Source organism: Thamnophis sirtalis, unplaced genomic scaffold (genome assembly GCF_051295495.1).
Source record: "Thamnophis sirtalis isolate CommonGarterSnake01/CBP01778 unplaced genomic scaffold, rThaSir2_p1.2 scaffold_2, whole genome shotgun sequence".
Taxonomy (NCBI): Eukaryota; Metazoa; Chordata; class Lepidosauria; order Squamata; family Natricidae; genus Thamnophis; species Thamnophis sirtalis.
This window is the reverse complement of record NW_028261382.1, coordinates 51914377-51938980: the sequence shown is the minus strand read 5'-3', so window position 1 is coordinate 51938980 and position 24604 is coordinate 51914377. Positions and strand designations below refer to the sequence as shown.

The window sequence follows — 24604 nt, the reverse complement described above, 5'->3', positions numbered from 1 at the left end:
TAATAAATAATAATAAATGTTTTCTTCTGTAGCATCTTTCCTCAAGATAAAAGAACGGGGATTTTCCATAGCTGAAAACCCACCAAGTCTATCCTTTATCCGATCATTTATCCCAGCTTGGTTATAAGGCTAGATAAAATAGGGGTCTCCAACCTTGGCAACTTTAGGCTTGGTGGACTTCAACTCCCAGAATTCCCCAGCAGTGGTTAGGACAGTGTTTCTCAACCTTGGCAACTTTAGGCTTGGTGGACTTCAACTCCCAGAATTCCCCAGCAGTGGTTAGGACAGTGTTTCTCAACCTTGGCAACTTTAGGCTTGGTGGACTTCAACTCCCAGAATTCCCCAGCAGTGGTTAGGACAGTGTTTCTCAACCTTGGCAACTTTAGGCTTGGTGGACTTCAACTCCCAGAATTCCCCAGCCAGCAAAGCTGGCTGGGGAATTCTGAGAGTTGGAAGTCCTCCAGGCTTAAAGTTGCCAACATTCGAGTCCTCTTGAGATAAAAGACACAGGATGATATAGATTTAAGAGTAGAGTGGCCTTACTTAATTCCCAGTCCAGTCTTACTTCGGAAGATGAGTGGGATTTTTAACGCTTCCTGTTGCACGTATTCAAAAGTGAAATCTGGAAAAAAAAAGAAAAAAGCCGAGAATTTCAGAGACAGACCAGTTGTAAGATTTCAGCCATTTAAAAAATAAAATAAAATCTTGACAAATATAGATAGCCCTCGACCATAATTGGGATCGACACTTCTGTCGCTAAACAAGGCGGTTCTTAAGCGAGTCGCGCACCCGGTTTTTAAAAAAACTTTTTTTTGCCACCGTTGCTAAGCAGAGCAGTCGTTAAAACGAATCAAGCAGCCGTTAAGCCAATCCCAGCTTCCCAACACTGACATGGCTTGTTGGAATCCGGCTGGGAAGGCCGCATGGCTGTCACGTGACCTCGGGGAAAGGTGGGTTTTGATCACATGACCGTGGGAAACAGTTGTTGAGCGTGAGAACTGGTCGGTAAGTTGCTTTTTTCCGCCCCCTTGAAGCTTTGACCAGCCGCTAAACAGATGGTTATAAGTCAAGGACTAACTGCGGAAGAAATCAACACTTCTTGAAGAGTAGGCGTTGAAGTTGTAGTCAAACTTTTGATAGATCCGGAACCTTCCCACTCTCCCGGCCTTCCGGAAAGCCCCCAAGACCTGGGGCTGTTCCAGCAGGCCTGGGGGCTGTTGATCAATATCCAGCCCCACTTAGACAGAATGGATGGCGTGTAATTTTAATAATTGTACCTTTTATTTTATATTTTATATGCTTTTTATCTGCCTGTAAGCCGCCCGGAGTCCCAAGGGAGCGGGCGGCATACAAATTTTATTAAATCGAAATTGTAATTTTAATAATTGTACCTTTTATTTTATATTTTATATGCTTTTTATCTGCCTGTAAGCCGCCCGGAGTCCCAAGGGAGTGGGCGGCATACAAATTTTATTAAATTGAAATTGAAAATTGAAATAGTTTTCTTTGCTTTTAGCTTAGCAAGTTTGAACTCAGACGCTGAGTTTAGGTTTGCAAAGAAAAACTTCTAACCTCCTTCTTCAACTTACGTCCTTCAGCCGAGTGAATGAAATGATACGTGTACGATTTAAAACAAAGGTTTTTTTTTAGTGCTGGTTCTGCCATTTTTTTTTTCAGTTTTGAGAATTATATTAATGTATCATGAGTGCAAACGTTGGCTTGAAACTCAACCTTAAGAAAACTAGGATCCTGGCATCCGGGCCCTCTCAATTCCTGGCAAATAAATGGGGAAGAAATGGGAGGTAGTGACAGATTTTATTTTCCTGGGCTCCAAGATCACCGCAGATGGGGACGGCAGCCAAGAAATAAAAAGACGCTTGCTCCTGGGGAGGAAAGCGATGGCAAATATAGACAGCAGATTAAAAAGGAGAGACATCCCCCTGCCAACAAAAGTGCATACAGTCAAGGCTTATGGTTTTTCCCAGTTGCAACGGATGGCTGTGAACGATGGACCATAAGGAAGGCTGAGCGCCAAAGAATGGAGGCCTTTGAACTCTGGTTGCTGGAGAAGAAGACTCCTGCATTGAGTCCCTTGGATTGCAAGGCCATCCAAGCGGTCAGTCCTAGAGGAGATCCACCCTGACTGCTCTTTAGAGGGCCAGATCCTGAAGAGGAAACTTTCAAGGCTTTGGCCACCTAAGGAGAAGGAGGAAGGACTCCCTGGAGAAGAGCCTCATGCTGGGAACGATGGAGGGCAAAAGAAGAAGAAGGGGACGGCAGAGAAGGAGGTGGCTGGATGGAGTCACCGAAGCAGCCGGCCTGAGCTTGAATGGACTCCAGAGGATGGGAGAGGACAAGAAGGCCTGGAGGAACGTTGTCCATGGGGTCACGATGGGTCGGACACAACTTCGCAACTAACAACAACAACAACATAGATGAGATAGATAGATAGATAGATAGATAGATAGATAGATAGATAGAAAGAAAGAAAGAAAGAAAGAAAGAAAGAAAGAAAGAAAGAAAGAAAGAAAGAAAGAAAGAAAGAAAGTAAGAAGAGAAAAGATGGACTGCAAGGCCATCCAACCGGTCAGTCCTAGAGGAGATCCACCCTGGCTGCTCTTGAGAAGGCCAGATCCTGAAGAGGAAACTCAAAGACTTTGGCCACCTGATGAGAAGGAGGAAGGACTCCCTGGAGAAGAGGCTCATGCTGGGAACGATGGAGGGCAAAAGAAGAAGAAGGGGACAGCAGAGAAGGAGGTGGATGGATGGAGTCACCGAAGCAGCCGGCCTGAGCTTCAATGGACTCCAGGGGATGGGAGAGGACAGGAAGGCCTGGAGGAACGTGGTCCATGGGGCTGCGATGGGTCAGACACAACTTCGCAACTAACAACAACATTATATCCTCTCTTTCCAAAAGATGCCAAGCGTGGGCTACTTTTGCCCCCACCCCATCCTAATAACTCTGCGCCTCTGGCTTTTCCTCTTCACAACAACCCTGCGAGGTAGCTTAGGATGCTACCAGCAAAGGGGAACAGACTCAAGGCTAACCAGTTGCGTCTCCTCCCAAGGAGGCTTGAGTTCAAGATGCCACTAAGAAGATCTCGACCGTCTCTCCCGCAATTACATTTTAATCGGTAAGCGCGCATAAGTTAATGAAGGTTGAATCGATGGAAGCCCAAGTTAAACATTTGAAAAAGCTGGTTTTGTTCTGGGGGGAAAAACTCCCCAAATCCTAAGAACATTCAGCAGACTCAATAAAAAGGCAACTTTTGGGGGAAATGGACTTAAAATGCTCATTGAAAAGCAGTTCCTGTAAGCTACAAGAACCCCCCCCCCCCCAGGACAAATTATCCATCCAGTTCTAGCTTCTCCAGTTATTTGGCACTACAACTCCCACCATCCCCAGCCGGGCCCAAGAACCAAGCCCATCCTCCCCAGCCGGGCCCAAGAACCAAACCCACCTTCCCCAGCCGGGCCCAAGAACCAAGCCCATCCTCCCCAGCCGGGCCCAGGAACCAAACCCACCTTCCCCAGCCAGGCCCAAGAACCAAGCCCATCCTCCCCAGCCGGGCCCAAAAACCAAGGCCATCCTCCCCAGCTGGGCCCAAGAACCAAGCCCATTCTCCCCATCCGGGCTCAAGAACCAAGCCCATCCTCCCCAGCCGAGCCCAAGAACCAAACCCACCTTCCCCAGCCGGGCCCAAAAACCAAGCCCATCCTCCCCAGCTGGGCCCAAGAACCAAGCCCATCCTCCCCAGCCGGGCCCAAGAACCAAGCCCATCCTCCCCAGATGTGCCCAAGAACCAAGCCCATCCTCCCCAGATGTGCCCAAGAACCAAGCTCATCCTCCCCAGCCGGGCCAAAGAACCAAGCCCATCCTCCCCAGCCGAGCCCAAGAACCAAGCCCACCTTCCCCAGCCGTGCCCAAGAACCAAGCCCATCCTCCCCAGTTGGGCCCAAGAACCAAGCCCATTCTCCCCAGCCGTGCCCAAGAACCAAGCCCATCCTCCCCAGCTGGGCCCAATAACCAAGCCCATCTCTCCAGCCGTGCCGAAGAACCAAGCCCATCCTCCCCAGCCAGGCCTATGTCTGCCCATCTGGAACCTCCGCCCTGAGAAATGGTCCCCAGCATTAAAACCCACCCGAACCCAGACTACAAAGCCCATCACTCTCCCTAGCTAACAGCTAACCCTCCAGTCTGAGGGGGGGATATTATGGGCCATGGAGTCCTGGCTCCATGGCCCATAATGGAGCGCTCTGAGGTGGGTACTTAGAGGGGGGGTTCTCAATTGTCTCTTCCCCCCCCTCAAAAAAGAGACCCTCCCTCTCTCTCCCTCAACTGCCTCCATTCAGACCTGAGGGGGGGGATTCCCTTTTCAGGGGTCAGCTGAGGGAAAGGGGAAAGAGGAGGGCATCCAGACGGGCCTGAGGCGACCCCTCCCCAAGAGAGGGGGGGTGTTAAAAAAGGGCGGGGACTGGAGCCCAGGGCCCAAGTGGGGAAGGGGCGGCAGGGACCCCCGCGGGGAAAGAGCGGGGAGGGAGCGGCTCCTCCTTTCCCGGGCATGCAGCGCACCTCAGCCGGGGCTTCCCTCCAGCCAGCCTGGGCGGCGTCACCGGATTCCCCCGGCCCGTCGGGGGTGGGTGGGTGGCGGCGGCGGTGGCGGGAAATACGAAGCCGGGCCGGGGGGTTTGGCACGTGCGGAGCGACCGGCGTTTGGCGCGCTCACCTTGGCCGTCCATGGGCCGCACGAAGTCCCCGCGGTAGCTGCGGCTTTTCAGCTTCTCCTCCAGGTTGAAGCCGCGGACGCTGACGATCTCCTCCACGTCGGACACTCGTTCTCGTCGTAGAGCCGCCGGCCGATGCAGCGCTGCAGCACGTGGGGAAGGGTCAGACAAGGGGGCGCGTCGATGGGGGAGCCCGGGAAGGGGGGCGCCGCGCTTGGGGAAGGGGAGCACCAGCCCCCCCCCTTCCACACCAACCCTACTCTTTTGCCTGCTCGGTGCCCTAAACCCGTGTCTCGTGTGAATGCTTTCCCCGGGGACTCGCGTGTTTCTCGACTAGGGGAAGGGGGGAAAGTGGGGGCGTTGCCCACCGACCCACAAGGGGGGTCTCCTGCCTTTTGGCCGTGGGAGACCCCCCCCCCCGGGAGGCTTCTCTGGCTCTCCCCTCCCCGCGTTCCCACGACCACCCGCACGTTCTCCCTCTCTCTTAGCAACCCCAGCAGCCTTTACGCAGAGTTTAAGCCGCGCAGGCAGCTTCGGAGTCATACCGGAAGCCGGCCTTTAAAAAAAAAACGGCGTTATGTAACGCGGGGGTCCCCGCCTGCAGAGCCCACCCACCCAATCGGGGTCCCCCCCCTTTGCCCTCCCCCTCCCCGGTCGTCCCCTTTCCCTCCGCCAAACACGCGCGCATCGCGGCTCGGGCGGAAGTTTTGGGTGGGTAGGGGGTCTTCCCTGCCCACCCATATGGGCATGGGGGGGAAAGTGGGAGGGGGGAGAGAAGGGGGGTAGGAAAGAGTGAAGCCTCCTCGCCCCCCTCCCCAGCCAAAGCAGCAGAGGCCAGGCCCAGCTCCTTCCCCCTAACCCACCCACCCACCCAAAACATGTGGGGGACGCGGCTTGCGCGCCCTGCCGCCGTAGGATCCGGCGCAGCTGCAGGACAGGAGGGGGGTCCACGCACTCACTCCCCCCCCCTCTCTCTCTCTCCTTCCCAGCCTTACTACCGGTAGCAAACCCAGGATCTTCCCCTTTGGTTTAAATGCCCAGCCGGCGCGCAGGCAGCCCACCACCCCCAATCGCGCCCACCCCACCCCCTCCACGACCGGTTGGGGTTTTGGGGGGGGTCTTTCCTCTCCTGGAACTGGCCTCCTTCCCCCCCCCCCGAGAAAGTACCCACCAGTCTCCTGCACGAGCCTCTTTCTGCCTCCATGGTCTGAATACTTTCATCTCTTTAGAGAGTCAACAGTTCCTCCTCTGGGTCCTTGGCTGCAAAGGTCGGAGGGTTGGGGGGGGGGGGTTCCCTTGCCGGGCTGGGCCCCAAAACTGGAGCCTTGTGGGGGGGGGGGGAACCGCGAGAAAGAGAGAGAGAGAGAGAGAAACAGAAAGAGAGGAAACCCCCGGAAAATTCCCCCGCCTCTTCCCCCCCTCCCCTCCAATTTAGAGGCTTTCCCAAATAACCCCCCCCCCCAAAAAAGAAGGGGGGAAAGCCGCTTCTGATGCCCCCCCCCGCGAGGGTTGCAAAAGGCCACCCGGGCCCCTCCCTCTCTCTCTCTCTCTCTTTAAAGTTTTTCCTTCTCCCCCCCTCCACCCGCGATCAGCACTTTCTTTTAGAGGCGGGGGGGGAGAGATGGAGGGAAGGGGGACGCAGCTCCGAAAGCAAAAGATCGCTCAGTGGGGGGGGGAGAGAGAGAGAGAGGAGGAGGGGGGGGAAAGGGGGAGAGAGAGAGAGAGGAGGAGGAGGAGGGGAGAAAGGGGGGAGAGAGAGAGAGAGAGAGAGGAGGAGGGGGGAAAAGGGGGGTGGGCGATGCTTTATGTTGTTGTTTTTTCTCTCTTCCTGCTTTTGCGGTTTGTTGTGTTTTGTTCTTTTGCTTTTGGCTTTCTCTCTCTCGGGGGGGGGGAAAGGAGGAGGGGGGGCTCTCGTTGTTTTCTGATGCAAAAAAGTCCCGCAAAGAATCCCCCTCCCCTTTTTTCCCCCCCTCTCTCTCTTGCAAGGCAGAGGCGTCACGCGAGTCCCCGGAACATAAACAGTGGGGCGGGGGGAAACGGGCGGGGGCCTCTGGAGGGGGAGTGAATTGAGAGCTGGGAGGGGGGGGGAGACAAGGGAAACCCCGGATCTCTGCCTCTTCCTCGGGGGGGGGCGGGAGGAAAGCGCGCGCGGGGATTGGGGAAGGGGAGTGGGAAGGGCGGGGGGAGAGGAGGAGATCGGGGGTTGTGGTTGGGGATCACGAGTCTCCCCCAGCGCGCAGGCGCTGCAACTGGCCTTGCAAAAGCGGGGGGGGGAGTTGTGTGCACGCGCGTGCATGCACGCACGACTGGGGGGGAGTGGCTCTTCGAGCGCGGGAGGGGGGCGGGAAATGGTCGGTGGCCGCGGAGCGCTGGAGAAGCAGCGGCGGCAGCGGCGCTTCTTGCAAGCCGCGCGTGGGAATGGGGAGGGGGCTTTGCAAAGGGACCCTGCAGAAAGAGGAAGCCGGGGTGGGGGGGGGGGCGGCAGGCAGGCAAGCGTCGCCGCCTCTTCCTGGGCTGGCGATCCTCGCCTCTTCCTCCTCTTCCTCTTGCCCCGTTGCGAGTGCAGACGCGGAAATAGCAATAGCAGTGGACTTATATACCGCTTCATAGGCCTTTCAGGCCTCTCTAAGCGGTTTACAGAGAGTCAGCATATTGCCCCCAACAATCTGGGTCCTCATTTTACCCACCTCGGAAGGATGGAAGGCTGAGTCAACCCTGAGCCGGTGAGATTTGAACCGCTGACCTGCTGATCTAGCAGTAGCCTGCAGTGCTGCATTTAACCACTGCGCCACCTTGGCCCTTGGAAAGGGGGCAAACGCACGTGGGTGCGTTGCCCACCCGAGCTGGCACTCGCATCTGCGGGCTGTGCGTGTGGATGGAGCTCTCGGTCCGTTTCCCACGTGCTCCGAGACGTGGGTGTGTGTGGGGACCACTTCGCCCCCTTTTTGGGTGGGCGAAGAGGACCCGCGTGGCGTGGACGCCGCCTTGGCCCACTGGAGAATGGGCATCCAAGCCAGATGGAGCACAGTCCCACTTTCCTGGGGCTGGTGGAAAGCTGGGTTGAGAGGGGAGAGCTTCCCAGCGTGGATCGGGGGTCCCCCAAACCATTGGTACGTACACTATATTGCCCAAAGGATTCGCTCACCCATCCAAATAATCTGAATCAGTTGTGAGCGAATCCTTTTGGCAATATATGTACATCCCTCCTATCCAGAGCACTTTTGCCATTAAAGAGCCCAGATACCGGAGCGTTTAAATGTGGTGGACAGCAAACATAACAACAACAACAACAACAATAATAATAATAATATTGATCCCACTATCAGTAATCTTAAAAAAAATGAAATTAGGTTACCAAACAGCCAAAGAAGCTGAAAAAATTTCGCATTTACTATATATGGATGATTTGAAACTCTATGGAAAGTCAGAAATAGAAATCCAATCATTGACAAACACAGTCCGAGTATTCAGCACCGATATTTCAATGCAGTTTGGCATGGAAAAATGCGCCACTGTATCCATAAAAAGGGGCAAAATCACTGCATGTGAGGGAATTGAAATGCCCAATGGCCAATTAATTAAATGCAAAGAAAATGAAGCCTACAAATACTTAGGCATTCTGCAGTTGGATAACATCAAGCATGGAGAAGTAAAAACTATTGTCAGGCAAGAGTACACCAACAGAGTTAGGAAAATTCTGAAATCTAAATTGAATGGTGGAAATACAATCAAGGCCATAAATACCTGGGCAATACCAGCTATAAAATACACAGCTGGTATAGTTAACTGGACACAAGCTGATTTGGACCTTTTGGACCGAAAAACCAGGAAACTAATGACAATGCACTACAGTTTACATCCACGTGGTGATACTGATAGACTATATCTGCCCCGAAAATCAGGTGGCAGAGGATTATTACAAGTGAAGCAAACAGTTGAAGAAGAAAAACATGCACTGGCTGATTATTTAAAAGAAAGTCAAGAACATCTATTAATCGAAGTAAAGAACAAAAATCTACTGAAGGCCCAACAGACGAAACAAGAATACAGAAAAGATGTGATAAAATCAAGAATGGAGAGTTGGCAGAACAAAGCACTGCATGGCCAATTTCTGGAAAAAATAAAAGATAAAAGTGGACAGTGAACAAACTTGGTTATGGTTAACAACAGGTACATTAAAGAAAGAAACAGAGTCACTAATCCTGGCTGCGCAAGAACAAGCTATCCGCACCAATGCCTTTAAGGCCAAAATCGAAAAATCCTCTGATGATGCCAAATGCAGACTTTGCAAAGAAGCCGATGAAACTGTTGATCACATACTCAGCTGCTGTAAAAAAAAAATCGCGCAGACTGATTATAAATTTCGGCACAATTAAGTAGCACAAATGATCCATTGGAATTTGTGCAAAAATTATAATATTAAAACAGCAACAAACTGGTGGGAACATCAGCCTGCAAAAGTCACCGAAAATCAGATGGTCAAGATCTTGTGGGATTTCCGTATACAAACGGACAAAATACTGGCGCATAATACACCAGACATCACACTGGTTGAGAAAAATAAGGTCACAATCATAGACATTGCAATACCAGGGGATAGCAGGGTCGCCGAGAAGGAACATGAAAAAATCGCAAGATACCAGGACTTAAAAATCGAAATTCAACGACTATGGCACAAACCAGCAGTGGTAATTCCAGTGGTAATTGGCACACTGGGTGCTATTCCAAAAGCACTGGAATTACATTTAAAACAGGCTAAAAATTGACAAAATCACCATCAGTCAAATGCAAAAAGCCGCACTGCTTGGATCCGCACGCATATTACGAAAATACGTTACGACGTCCTAGGCCCCTGGGTGGGGCCCGACCAGTAACCAATGCCAAATCCGGCGAAACAACTGGCCGCTGTGATACAATTGTATAATAATAATAATAATAATAATAATAATAATAATAATAATAATAATAATAATAATAATAATCTGGCTGCTGTGATACAATTCTGTTGTTGCAAATAATAATAATAATAACAACATTTGGTGATGGAACACATTTTGGTTGATAAAACCCCAGCTGTGGGAGACCCTTCCCCTTCCGTAAACCGGGATTTCCAGCTTAGCACAAACTAAGTTGCGTTGGACGCCACAAAGTTGGCCCCGAGGAAACCTTGTAGCCCATTCTGGTTACTCTCGGGAAGTTTCGTGTTCTATCAATAAAGCAGAATATTTGTAGCTCAGGGATGGGCTGTTGGGGGTCCTTGGTGCTCTTCTGAGCTTGTTTTCCCGCAGACGTTTCACGACCCAACTGGGGAACGCCATCAGCGCTAGAAGGGAGGGGCGTTTGCAGAAAGGAGGAAGAGGAAGAGAAAAGGAAGAAGAAAAGAAGAGGAAAAAAAGAGGAGGAAGAAGAAGAACGAATTGTGTGGTCCTTGGCGCTCTCTGAGCTGGCTGGTTTTCTTGCAGACGTTTCATAACCCAACTGGGGGACGTCATCAGTGCTATAGAAGGGAGTGGTGTTCCCACCTTCTAGCATGGAGGACGTTACCCAATTGGGTCACGAAATGTCTGCATGGAAACACCTATGGCAAGACAGCACCAAGGAGTCCCCACCCTCAGTCATCCTCCTCCCTCTTCTTCCTCCTCTTCCTCAACGCCTCCCCCCCTTTTTCCCAGCACTAGTAGGGCCCTGAAACCTTTGCAGGAACCCCCCCCCCCAAGGGCAGAAGGAACCTCTTCCATCCTCTTCCTCACCCCCCTCCCCTCTAGCACCCATGATGTTCCCTAGTAGGGTCATCAAAAGGCCTGCAAGAACCCCCCCTCCAAAAGCTCAGCACGGAGGACCCCCCTCATTTCAATCTAGGTCTTTCAAAGTCGGCCCCTTTAAGACTGGTGGACTTCAACTCCCAGAATTCCCCAGGCTTCCCCTGGGGAAGCGTCCCTTTGCTTTGCTGCCTGGAGGATTCTGGGAGTTGAAGTCCACCAGTCTTTAAAAGTTTGGGGACCCCCTGATCTAAGGCCAAGCCAGCCGATTAGCTGGGGGGGGGGCTGGACTCCAACCCCCAGTATTCCCAGCCGAGAGTCTCCTGGGAGTTGAGAGTCGGGCCAGGGGGAGGAAGGGGCGGCAGGACCCCTCCCCACTCCTGGGCTGGGCGTCCCGCGGAGGGGCGGGCGGCTCATATCCGGCGCTGGCCCGGCCCCGGGGGCGGCGCGGGCGGGCGGACAGGCGGCTTGCAAGCGGGCGGCGGAGCTGAGCGGCGGGGGGCGAGGGCCCGGCGGGGCTGAGGGCGCCCGATGAGCCTCAACGAGCACTCCATGCAGGCGCTGTCCTGGCGGAAGCTCTATCTCAGCCGGGCCAAGCTCAAAGCCACCAGCCGCACCTCGGCGCTCCTCTCCGGCTTCGCCATGGTAAGCAGGGGGGCGCTTGCAGAAGGGCCGGGGACGATGGGCCGGGGAGTAGCGGAGGGGCCAAGGAAGCAGTTGCAGAAAAGCCGGGGACGATGGGCCAGGGAGTAGCGGAGGGGCCAGGGAGGCGTTGCAGAAAAGCCGGGGACGATGGGCCAGGGGGTTGCGGAGGGGCTAGGAAGGCAGTTGCAGAAAAGCCGGGGACGATGGGCCAGGGGGTTGCGGAGGGGCCAGGGAGGCAGTTGCAAAAAGCCGGGGACGATGGGCCAGGGAGTAGCGGAGGCGCCAGGGAGGCAGTTGCAGAAAAGCCGGGGACGATGGGCCAGGGAGTAGCGGAGGGGCCAGGGAGGCAGTTGCAGAAGGGCCGGGGACGATGGGCCAGGGAGTAGCGGAGGGGCCAGGGAGGCAGCTGCAGAAGGGCCGGGGACGATGGGCCAGGGGGTTGCGGAGGGGCCAAGGAAGCAGTTGCAGAAAAGCCGGGGACGATGGGCCAGGGGGTTGCGGAGGGGCCAGGGAAGCAGTTGCAGAAAAGCCGGGGACGATGGGCCAGGGAGTAGCGGAGGGGCCAGGGAAGCAGTTGCAGAAAAGCCGGGGACGATGGGCCAGGGAGTAGCGGAGGGGCCAGGGAGGCAGTTGCAGAAAAGCCGGGGACGATGGGCCAGGGAGTAGCGGAGGGGCCAGGGAGGCAGCTGCAGAAGGGCCGGGGACGATGGGCCAGGGGGTTGCGGAGGGGCCAAGGAAGCAGTTGCAGAAAAGCCGGGGACGATGGGCCAGGGAGTAGCGGAGGGGCTGGGAGGGGAAGCCGTTGCAGAAGCGCCTGGGCGGAAGTCTTCTGCTTGGGGAGGGGTACAGCCTGCCCCTCCACGGGAGGAGGAGGTTTTGGGGTGGGGGGGGGAAGCCGTGAACCATGGGAGGGGGCTGCAGAGGGGGTCCCCGGGGAAGGGCTGTGAATGCGTGCAAAATTAAGGGGAGACGTCAGAACCGGGAACTCCGCGGGTCCCGATTGTCCACTTTGGCCCCGCTTCCCCTGGCGAGCTTCCTCTGGTCCCCGCGTGTTGCTCTTTCCCACGTGCAGAATGCACGCGTGTCCGGCGTTAGCGCCAGAGCCCGCTCTCTCTCTCTCTCTCCAGCCCGAGTCGGGTTGCAAAACTCCCCCCCTCCCCGAATCTTCCTGCCTGTCCCGTCAATCCGCCCGAGGGTCTTTTATGAAGGTTACTTTTGATATCCCTGCTTTTTTAATTTATTTCTTTATTAAATGGATTTGCTGCCCATCTCGCCCGCAAAGTGACTGGGGGGGTGGGGGGGCTGAAGAGATTAAAATTATTATTTGATTGTTTCTAAGTGACGGAAGGCGGCAAACATACCTGGCCCTCCTCCCTCCTCCTATTAGTCCCCCCTCAACAACAACCCTGCCAGGTAGGCTGTGCTGAGAGAGAGAGAAATATATATTTAGACATGAAAGTCATATCTGTGTGTGTGTGTGTGTTGTTGTATTTGTGCTGATAAATAAATAAAGGGAGACTAGTATAGATCTATTTCAAGCTATTTAGCTCTCATCAGCTAGCCATACCCTTAACTGGGATTTGAACCTGGGCTATATTGCATACTAGGCAGATGTGTTAACCATTAAGCCACAAGCTCTTATCTGTTATCAGCAAAGCCAGGGTGAAAGGTATCTATTAGATTTTTACAAGCAAAGCAAAGCTGGCTGGCGAATTCTGGGAGTTGAAGTCCACAGGATTTAAAGTCGCCAAGGTTGAGAAACACAGATATGTGTGTGTGTGTGTGTGTGTGTGGTTTTTTTTATTTATTTATTTGTGCTGATAAATAAATAAAGGGAGACTAGTATAGATCTATTTCAAGCTATTTAGCTCTCATCAGCTAGCCATACCCTCACTGGGATTTGAAGCTGATGAGAGCTAAATAGCTTGAAATAGATCTATACTAGTCTCCCTTTATTTATTTATCAGCACAAATAAATAAATAAAAAACCACAAATATAACAAAGGCAACAGTAAAAATATTGGGTTTCTGTCGTGATGGACTCTTGTGACGAGCCGAATGACAGATGATGGAAGCAGTTAGCTTCCTCCCATAATTGGGGCTTACCAGGGGTTGTAAAAATCATATATATATATATATATATATATATATATATATATATATATTGAAGTCCACAGGATTTAAAGTTGCCAAGGTTGAGAAACACAGATAGATAGATAGATAGATAGATAGATAGATAGATAGATAGATAGATAGATAGATAGATAGATAGATAGATAGATAGATAGATATTGGTCCAAAGTCCCTCGGCTGGCTTTCATGTCTAAGCCAGGACTAGAACTCACCACCACCTGTTTTCGAGGCCCAGCCTGATACCCAACTGGTTCTGAATGCGAATCCTCCCGGGATCAAAAGTTACTTTGCCAAACTGCCCCCCCCCCCATCCCACTCATGGGCTTTCGGGCTCTTCCTACCAAACTGGGAATCTTGGGGAGGGGATGTGTCAACATCATTTCCCAGCATGCTTCAGAAGAAGAGATGCTTGACCAGGGAATTCTGGGAGTTGGAGTTTCCAAGGTGCAGAAGAGAGATTTTTGGGGAGGTGAAATCTCTTAACTTCCCCCCTCCCCACCTGGAGCAAAGCTGTTTGGTTTCCTTTTATTGAATGGTTTCCCCTCTCCGGCAAACCCCGAGGAACGGTTGAAGGCGCTGGGGCATACTAAGTTGAAATTAATTTAAATTAAATTAAAAAGGCGGCATTCCTAGGCACGAAAAATCGGCAAACCAGGTTTCTGGCAAAGGGCTTGAAAATATAGGTGTCTCTTGGCAAAACTTTGCCCCTCGGATTCAGGGCTTGTTTATTCAGAAACACCACAATTAAAATTAAAATTAAAATTAAATTAAAGCATATTATAGGGCAGTGTTTCTCAACCTTGTCAACTTGAAGATGTCCGGATTTCAACTCCCAGAATTCCCCAGCAGTGGTTAGGACAGTGTTTCTCAACCTTGTCAACTTGAAGATGTCCGGACTTCAACTCCCAGAGTTCCCCAGCCAGCATTCGCTGGCTGGGGAATTCTGGGAGTTGAAGTCCGGACATCTTCAAGTTGACAAGGTTGAGAAACACTGTTATAGGGCATAAAATATAAAACACATAATTCAAATATGTTCAAAGGGAAACAGAAATAACACCATTGTGTTCTGTTGTGTTGCCACGAAGTCCTCAAGTGTACAGATAGCCCTTACTTACAACCGTTCATTTAATGTCCATTCGAAGTTAAAAACGGCCCCGAAGAAAGCTGACTTGGGACCGTTTTTCACACTTAACGACCGTCGTAGCATCCCCCCACGGTCACGGGATCAAAATTCAGGCGATTGGCAACGGACTCATTTATGACGGTCAGCGTGTCACGCGATCCCCCTTTTGCGACCTTCTGACAAGCGAAAGTCGATGATGGGGAAACCGGATTCACTGAACGGCCGTGGTCCTCGCTTAACAACTGCAGGGATTCCTGTATCAACAGTGGGCAGAAAGGCCATAAAATGAGGGCAAAAGCTAATGAGCGTCTCGCTTAGCAACAGACATGTTGGGGTCAATTGTGGCCGTAAGCCAAGGACTATCTGTACTCTGATTAGGAGACAGAGGTGTGTTCCAGCTGTTGTTGCCTGTAGAGGCTTAAGGTGTTTCAGACATTTTCTGTGTGATGTCGGCTTGATGTTAACATTTCATGGAATAGAATAGAATATAGAAGAGACTATAGAATAGAATAGAATAGAATAGAATAGAATAGAATAGAATAGAATAGGAGAAAAATAATAGAATAGAGAAAAATAATAGAATAGAATTGAGAAAAAGAATAAAGGAATGGAATATAGAAAAAATAGAATAGAGAAAAGGAATAAAATAGAATAGATTAGAATAGAGAAAAATAATATAATAGAAAAGAGAAAAAGAATAAAATATAATAGAAAAGAGAAAAAGAATAAAATATAATAGAAAAGAGAAAAAGAATAAAATAGAATATAAAAGAGAAAAAGAATAAAATAAAATAGAATAGAAAAGAGAAAAAGAATAAAATAAAATAGAATAGAGAAAAAGAATGGAGTAGAATATAAAAGAGAAAAAGAATAAAATAGAGAAAAAGAATAAAATGGAATAGAATAGAGAAAAGGAATAAAATAGAATAGATTAGAATAGAGAAAAGGAATAAAATAGAATAGATTAGAATAGAGAAAAATAATAGAATAGAAAAGAGAAAAAGAATAAAATAGAATAGATTAGAATAGAGAAAAATAATAGAATAGAGAAAAATAATAGAATAGAAAAGAGAAAAAGAATAAAATAGAATAGAAAAGAGAAAAAGAATGGAGTAGAATATAAAAGAGAAAAAGAATAAAATAGAGAAAAAGAATAAAATGGAATAGAATAGAGAAAAGAAATAAAATAGAATAGATTAGAATAGAGAAAAATAATAGAATAGAATAGATTAGAATAGAGAAAAATAATAGAATAGAAAAGAGAAAAAGAATAAAATAGAATAGATTAGAATAGAGAAAAATAATAGAATAGAGAAAAATAATAGAATAGAAAAGAGAAAAAGAATAAAATAGAATAGATTAGAATAGAATAGAGAAAAATAATAGAATAGAGAAAAATAATAGATTAGAATAGAGAAAAAGAATAAAATAGAATAGAAAAGAGAAAAAGAATAAAATAGAATAGATTAGAATAGAATAGAGAAAAATAATAGAATAGAGAAAAATAATAGATTAGAATAGAGAAAAAGAATAAAATAGAATAGAAAAGAGAAAAAGAATAAAATAAAATAGAATAGAGAAGAGAAAAAGAATAAAATAGATTAGAATAGAGAAAAATAATAGAATAGAAAAGAGAAAAATAATAAAATAGAATAGATTAGAATAGAGAAAAATAATAGAATAGAGAAAAATAATAGAATAGAAAAGAGAAAAAGAATAAAATAGAATAGATTAGAATAGAATAGAGAAAAATAATAGAATAGAGAAAAATAATAGATTAGAATAGAGAAAAAGAATAAAATAGAATAGAAAAGAGAAAAAGAATAAAATAAAATAGAATAGAGAAGAGAAAAAGAATAAAATAGATTAGAATATAGAAAAATAATAGAATAGAAAAGAGAAAAAAATAAAATAGAATAGATTAGAATAGAGAAAAAGAATAGATTAGAATAGAGAAAAAGAATAAAATAGAATAGAGAAAAAGAATAGAATAAAAAGAGAAAAAGAATAAAATAGAATAGAATAGAGATTTATTATAAGAACCTATTGTTCCTACGTTGTTTTTAAGTTATGTGTTTGTTTTGTTGATGTGCTTATGTGTTTAAAATAAAAATTTATAAATATAATTTAAAAAAAAGAATAGAGAAAAAGAATAGAATATAGGAATAGAATAGAATAGAATTATTTATTGGCCAAGTGTGATTGGAGACACAAGGAATTTCTCTTTGGGGCAGATGCTCTCGATATACATAAAAAGACAAGATACATTCGTCAGGAATCCTAAGGAACTACAATACTTAATGATAGTCCTAGGGTGCAAATAAGCAATCAGGAAAAAAATATCAATATAAATCATAAGGATACAAGCCACAAAGTTACAGTCCTGCAGTCCTCAGTGGGAGGAGATGGGTGAGAGGAAGGATGAGAAGACTAATAGCAATAGTAATGCAGACAGCGCTGAGCGAATTATTTCTTTAGCAGAGTGATGGCGTTCGGGGGAAAAAACTCTCCTTCTGTCTAGTTGTTCTTGGTGTGCAGTGCCCTATAGCGTCGTTTTGAGGGTAGGGGTTGAAGCAATTTGTGTCCAGGATGCGAGGGGTCTCTAGATATTTTCCCGGCCCCTCTTTTTGACTCGTGCAGCGCGCAGGTCCTCGACGGAAGGCAGGTTGGTAGCAGATTGAGATGGTTTGGTTTAAGCCAGGTTGAGGCCGACGGTGTAACAGCGTAGCCCAAACGATTCAGTTACAGGACAGTTCAACCTGTTTTGCGTCTGCTTTGATTCGGGGATGGATTCCCGCGTGACAGCTTGGCCCGGAGAAGCCCGTCCATCCATCTTAAGAGCAGCCGGTGTTTTAAAATGCAGTCGGGGGTCTCCCTCGACCAACAAAAAGAAGCTTTCTGGCTTGCAAAAATCTATTTCTTCGGTTCTAAAGGCAGCTGACTTTCCTGGGGGAGGTTTAATTCCTGTTTTTTAAAAGAAATAATAATAAGTTGTTGTGATTCCTGTGTAAGGATTTGCCAAGTTTCAGGCGAACCGGGGTGCGGGCAGGATGCGATTTCTGAATGAGGGCCTTTAGCGTTCCGCAGAAAGGGGAAACCACGCTTCGGGGGGAAAAAGAAAACAACTCTCTTCCTCTTTGTATATTTAGGACTGTTTGTTCTAACAAGAGTTTTGACCTCAGAAGGTGCTAAGAATCAAAACCGCTCCGTTCCGTTGTAAAAACTGGCAGCTTTTTTTGCCTTAAAAGATACTCTCAAGCTTCAAAAGCTGAATTCATACCTTGCTCTTATAGCTCGGTTTATTTAACCGTGGACGGTGGAATAAAACACCGTCGATGGAGTGTGTCAGTTTCCTTTAGGCGGTAACGCCCCACCCCCCAAAAAGGCATTATGAAAGCTTAACACAAAGTGTGAAACATAGCAACAGCCCTCAGACTTATATACCGCTTTACAGTGCTTTTACAGCCCTCTCGAAGCGGTTTACAGAGTCAGCCTCTTGCCCGCAACAATTGGGGTCCTCGTTTACGGAAGGATAAAAGACTGAATCAATCTTGAGCTGGTCAGAATCGAACTGCTGGCATTTGGCAGAATTAGCCTGCAACGCTGCTTTCTAACTAGGAGGGAGGGAGGGCAGTAGCACAGACTTATATACCGCTTTACAGTGCTTTTACAGCCCTCTCGAAGCCTCTTGCCCCCAACAATTGAGATCCTCGTTTACGGAAGGATAAAAGACTGAATCAACCTTGAGCTGGTCAGAATCGAACTGCTGGCATTTGGCAGAATTAGCCTGCAATGCTGCTTTCTAACTAGAAGGAAGGAAGGGAGGGGGGGCAGTAGCACTTAGACTTATATACCGCTTTACAGTGCTTTTACAGCCCTCTCGAAGCCTCTTGCCCCCAACAATTGAGATCCTCATTTACGGAAGGATAAAAGACTGAATCAACCTTGAACTGGTTAGAATCGAACTGCTGGCATTTGGCAGAATTAGCCTGCAACGCTGCTTTCTAACTAGAAGGAAGGGAGGGAGGGCAGTAGCACTTAGACTTATATACCGCTTTACAGTGCTTTTACAGCCCTCTCGAAGCGGTTTACGGAGCCACCCTCTTGCCCCCAACAATCTGGGTCCTCATTTTACCCACCTCAGAAGGACGGAAGTCTGAGTCAACCTTAGTTCTTAGCATGAATTTCTCTTCGGGTAGGCCTTGGCTGATGTCCATATGGTTAGCGACCACGATGGTGCTGGAAAAAAAAGTGACTTGGGGCTTGGTCCTCACACTTATGACCACTGCCCCAAGAGATTGCAATCTGGGCATTTGGCAACTGATTTGCATTTATGATGGTCCTGGGGCAGTGGTGGGTTTCAAAATTTTTGTGAACCTACCCTGTGGGTGTGGCCTCCTTTGTGGGAGTGGCTTGCCAGCCATGTGACCTGGTGGGAGTGGCTTGCCGGCCATGTGTTCTCTCTCTCTCTCTCTCTCTCCCTCTCTCTCTCCCTCTCTCTCTCTCTCTCTCTCTCTTTTTCCTTTTTTTCTTTCATCTCTCACTTTTTCTTTCTTTTTTTCTTTCTTCCTTTCTTCCTCTTTCTCTTTCTCTCTCTGTGTGAGTCTGTGTGTGTGTGTTTGTGTGTCAGTGGTGTGTTTCAAAATTTGTTGGAACCTCTTCTGTAGGTGTGGCCTGCTTTCCGGGTCCACTGGTGGAACCTCTTCTAACCGGTTCGGTAGATTTGACGAACCGGTTCTACCGAACTGGTGCGAACTGGCAGGAACCCACCTCTGTCCTGGGGCCATTTTGGTCCTTATTGGCTGGCTTTTGACCAGCAAAACATGGGTGGATTTCCACACACCCCAGAATTCCCCAGCCAACTGCGTGAGGCTTGACACAGCCACAATAGGGGGTTTAAGGTTTTCTCTTAGCTGGTTGCTGCTGTGATGTGAGAACACCTGCTGTCCATTGTCAGCCAACACAATTAAACAAACAATAGCCTTCTCTTTGGGTCTTCTCCAATAGTATCCTGCTGGGCATCATGGGATAGGTGGTTCAGTAGCTAGGAAAGGTTAATAACACGGGACGTTAAAATGGTTGAACTCCCCAGTTCTATTTTTCCAGGGCAAAAAGAGTTTGCTTCTTCCCCCCCCCCCCCAAAAAAAAAAATAATCATCAACAACTTTCAATTGAGTAGAAACTTGCTAGAAACATTTTATTGAAATTTATTTGAGGCTGCCCAGCTGCCTTCGGAGACCGATCCAGCAAAAGGAGGACATTTAATTCCCTTGTTTACTTTTTAAGTGCGGTGACCTGCTTAGAGATTTATTCATTTATTTATCCGGTGGCATCCTTGCTCAGTGAGTTCCTTTCAAACGCAATTGCAGCTAGTCCTCAAATTACAACCGTTTGGTTATAACGGCACAGAAATACGGACGTGTGACCATTTTTCACACCTGCAGGATTTCCTCCCCTCCTTCCTCTCCTTTACCCTTTCTTCTTTCCCTCTCCTTTTCTCCTTCCCCCCTTCTTCTCTCCTTTCTTCTTTCCTCCTCTCCTTTCTATTCTTCTTTCTCCTGCAGCAGGCATCCCCACGGCCACGTGATCAAAATTCGGACGCCTGGCCCACTGAGTCATATTTAGGACGGTATCCTGTGGTTGTGTGACCCCCCTTTCAAGCCAGATTTCATTTAATAACCATGTCCCCAACTTAACAGCTGCAATGCATCACTTAATGACTTTGGCAGGAAAGGTTATAATATGGAGCAAAGCTCCCTTAACAAATGTTTCACTTAGCGCCAGAAATCTGGGGCCCAATTGTGGTCGAAAGTCCCAAACTACCTGTAAAACTTTTGAGAGTCTCGGTCAGAGTAGAGATTGCATCCAACAGGCAACTCCCAGATTCCTCCTTAAGGTTTCCGATCACCCCACATTTTGTAGGAAGAATCTGGGCAGAATAAAACCGAGACCGTCCCGGTTAAAACCCCAGTTTTCTCCAAAGAAATCCTCGAAAAATCACCTTCGCCCGAGTGCTGAGGTCCGGCATTAATCGGTTGAAGCTTGCAGATTTCTTTTTTGCAAGTAAAAAAACTTGAAATCATCTGATTCCCTGGCACTCTTGGCCTGAAATATTTCCCCCCTAATTGGCCAGGTTGCGCAGGAGCCGAGGTGGCGCAGTGGTTAGGGTGCAGTACTGCAGGCCACTTCAGCTGACTGTTATCTGCAGTTCAGCGGTTCAAATCCCACCGACTCAAGGTTGACTCAGCCTTCCATCCTTCCGAGGTGGGTGAAATGAGGACCCGGATTGTTGTTGGGGGCGATATGCTGACTCTGTAAACCGCTTAGAGAGGACTGAAAGCCCTATGAAGCGGTATATAAGTCTAACTGCTATTGCTATTGCAATCTATCTATCTATCTATCTATCTATCTATCTATCTATCTATCTATCTATCTATCTATCTATCTATCTATCGGATTGTTGGGGGCAATATGCTGACTCTGTAAACCGCTTAGAGAGGGCTGAAAGCCCTATGAAGCGGTATATAAGTCTAACTGCTATTGCTATTGCAATCTATCTATCTATCATCTATCTATCTATCTATCTATCTATCTATCTATCTATCTATCTATCTATCGGATTGTTGGGGGCAATATGCTGACTCTGTAAACCGCTTAGAGAGGGCTGAAAGCCCTATGAAGCGGTATATAAGTCTAACTGCTATTGCTATTGCAATCTATCATCTATCTATCTATCTATCTATCTATCTATCTATCTATCTATCTATCGGATTGTTGGGGGCAATATGCTGACTCTGTAAACCGCTTAGAGAGGGCTGAAAGCCCTATGAAGCGGTATATAAGTCGAACTGCTATTGCTATTGCTATTGCTATTGTATTTTAGCATGCCACTAATGCTGGAGCATTTTAACACTTCGGTGTTGTGTTTTTTTTCCCCAGTTTTCCTTTTTAAAATTTTTATTTTATTTTAAACACTTAAACAAAAACACGCACAAAACTTTTACAAACAACATTGGAACTGCACCGTCCTTCTTACAGCAGATATCCATCAGTGCATCATTGCAAATATTGTTTCCCCCTCTATAGACAGATCTGGGGGGGGGGAGAAAGCCCCTTGTATTCTTCCGATCTGTAATCTCTTTGTCCTCTCTCTCTTCCCCTGCAAAACTGGAGCCTGTTTTATTTTTTATTTTGGCAGCGGAATAAAAGGCGGAAGTGTTTTCTTCATTTTTTTTTTTTTTTAATTGGCACAGCTGATATTTGGTTCCAGGCAGCTTTTGAATTTCCTTTGTTACCTCTTCAGTCCAGATTGAAAGGTGTTTCCCACACACAAACACACACACACACACACTTCTGGTGAAATGGAGCTCGCCGTTCCCTAAATGCGTCAGAGCCCATTCTCTTAGCGTCGCTGGGCGAACCGTTGCAGGCGGCCGCCCAAAACTCGAATCGATCTGAGAGCAATTCCTTTTTTTTTGTTTTGAAAAGTTTTTTTTTTTAATTTTCTTACTCTTATGCAACATACATTTGACAAATAAGCTTCTGATAGATATTATTGGTGTTATGCATTATCCTTTAATATTTATAATTCCATTGATCCCCTAAAGGTATAATAATATATTTGAGATTCACCTTGTTTTACAACAACCGGACTTCTTCTTCCTTCTCCTTTTCTCCTTCCCTCTTTTCTTCTCTACTTTCTTCTTTCCTCCTGTCCTTTCTCTTTTCTTCTTTCCCTTCCTCTCCCCCACTCCTCCCCTCTTCCTTCCCTTCTTACCCTCTCTCCTACTCTTACTTCCCCTCCCTTTCTTCGTCTCCTTTACCCTTTCTTCTTTCCCTCTCCTTTTCTCCTTCCCTCCCTTCTTCTCTCCTCCTCTCCTTTTTCTTTTCTTCCTCCCCTTCCTCACCACCACTCCTCCCCTCTTCCTTCCCTTCTTACCCTCTCTCCTACTCTTACTTCCCCTCGCTTTCTTCCTCTCCTTTACCCTTTCTTCTTTCCCTCTCCTTTTCTCCTTCCCTCCCTTCTTCTCTCCTCCTCTCCTTTCTCTTTTCTTCTTCCCCTTCCTCACCCCCACTCCTCCCCTCTTCCTTCCCTTCCTACCCTCTCTCCTACTCTTACTTCCCCTCCCTTTCTTCCTCTCCTTTTTCCTTTCTTCTTTCCCTCTCCTTTTCTCCTTCCCTCCCTTCTTCTCTCCTCCTCTCCTTTCTCTTTTCTTCTTCCCCTTCCTCACCCACACTCCTCCCCTCTTCCTTCCCTTCTTACCCTCTCTCCTACTCTTGCTACCCCTCCCCTCCTTCCTCTCCTTTTTCCTTTCTTCTTTCCCTCTCCTTTTCTCCTTCCCTCCCTTCTTCTCTCCTTTCTTCTTTCTTCATCTCTTTTCCTTTCTTCTTTCCCTTCCTTTCCCCTATTCCTCCCCTCTCTCCTACTCTTGCTACCCCTCCCCTCTTTCCTCTCCTTTACCCTTTCTTCTTTCCCTCTCTTCTCCTCTCCTCTTTCCTCTCCTTCTTTCCTCTCCTTTTTTCCCCCCTTAACTGAGAGAGGAAAGGGAGCTCACAGGGTGCGAATCGGAGGGTGGAATTGTACAATACTAGAAAAGGAGGGAGGCTTCTTAGCAGGGAGGGTTTGTCTTTCTCAGTAAAAGCAAAATTGACTTTTTCTTCCCCTGTTTAGAAACCTTCATGGGGGGGGGGGAAACAGCAATTGCAAACAAGGCATGTTCCGTGTGAGCGGGGGGTTGGACTAGATGACCTGCAAGGGCCCTTCCAAACAGATGAACAATTTGTTTATCTGTTAATATTGGACACTTCGGTTTCTGCGGCACCTGAGACAGAAGAGGGGCATAAAAATGGACCGTATTGGCCGTGAACCTGGGGGGGGGGAGCTGTCGCCAAGAAGTGCCCGTCCGTCCGTCCCCCATCTCCACGGCGGATTGTGAAGCCGATTGAAAGCGTTCACCTCTCTGGATTCACTTTTCAGAATCCTACCCCCAAAATATTCTTGGGCGGTAAACGTTGGTGACGCAGATTGAAACGCGTGGGCTTTGTAGTCCTTTGATGCCACTTACTTTAGGAGAAGCTCGCTTTTCGGCTAGGAGGGGGTGAAAATCTCAACCCCCCCCTCCTTCCCATTGGTGGGGGATGAGTTTTTAAACTTTGTTCAACATTTAAACTTCGCTTTTTTCCACGCGAAGGCCTATTTTATTTTTCTCCTTCCTTCGACAGACATCTGTTTCCTTCCTCTTTCTCCAAAGCCTGTTTTTCCTCTGTCGATCCGGATAGTTGAAAACTTGCGTCTCCTCCCTGTAGTTTTTGGATTCTCCAGCGAGGTTGATTTGGGGTTGTTTTTTTTTTGTGATATACTTTTTTTATTTTCCATTTTCATAACATACAATCACATGTATACTATTACATAGCCAGTATCCTATTGTATTAAGTAGTAATTACATCAGTTCCTCTTGTCATCAACACCCAGAAAGATAAAAACCCATTATTCTGCTCTCCATACACCTCTTTCTTCTGCCTCTCTCCTACCTCCTTCCTTCCCTCCATCATCCTTTTCTACTCTACTCCCCCTTCCTTTCTCCTTCTCCTCTCTCTTCATTCCACTCCTCCTTATCCTCCTCATCTTCCCCCCTTACCCTCTTTCCTATCCCTCTCTTCCTATCTTTCTTCTCTCCTCTGCTTCCCACTCTTCCTCTCATTGGTGTATTTCCGCTTCTGAGCAAACTCCATTCTATGTTGATGGTATTTATGCTTCCATATCCATATACTTAACATATCTTAGTTTTAAAGAAAATGAGGACCCAGATTGTTGGGGGCAATATGCTGACTCTCTGTAAACCGCTTAGAGAGGCCTGAAAGGCCTATGAAGCGGTATATAAGTCTACTGCTATTGCTATTGCTCTCGTTTGAGTGGTCCTTAAGATATGCAGATATTTTAGCCACCTCGGCTAAATTTGTGACTTTCAATGTCCATTCTTGAATTGTAGGCAAATCTTCCTTCTTCCAGTATTGCGCCACCAACAGTCTTGCTGCTGTTATTAAATGCAAAATCAAATTAATCTCTACAGCTGTACAATCAGTAATTATACCTAACAGAAATAACTGAGGAGTAAACTTTATCCTTTTTTTAAGAACATTTTGCATAATCCACCATAATTTTATCGAGGTTGATTTGGGTTTTGACGTCTTGTGCGAATCTCGGCCCTTTGCAAACGAT

At 47.6% G+C, this 24604-nt stretch overlaps 2 protein-coding genes across 2 annotated transcripts in view; one reads left to right on the top strand and one right to left on the bottom strand.

Moving 5' to 3' along the window:
* Positions 1 to 6004, bottom strand: part of KDM2B (lysine demethylase 2B) — a 61259-nt gene extending 55255 nt beyond the window's left edge. The window contains 4 exon segments of the mRNA XM_087705508.1: positions 544 to 622; positions 4728 to 4832; positions 4835 to 4868; positions 5897 to 6004. Coding sequence (XP_087561634.1) covers positions 544 to 622; positions 4728 to 4832; positions 4835 to 4868; positions 5897 to 5929 — 251 coding nt within the window. The 5' untranslated portion in view covers positions 5930 to 6004.
* A 4937-nt stretch (positions 6005 to 10941) lies between these two features.
* Positions 10942 to 24604, top strand: part of LOC106547442 (calcium release-activated calcium channel protein 1) — a 15706-nt gene continuing 2043 nt past the window's right edge. The window contains exon 1 of the mRNA XM_087705503.1: positions 10942 to 11129. Within this exon, the coding sequence (XP_087561629.1) occupies positions 11016 to 11129 (114 nt within the window). The 5' untranslated portion in view covers positions 10942 to 11015. The remainder of the gene's footprint in view (positions 11130 to 24604) is intronic.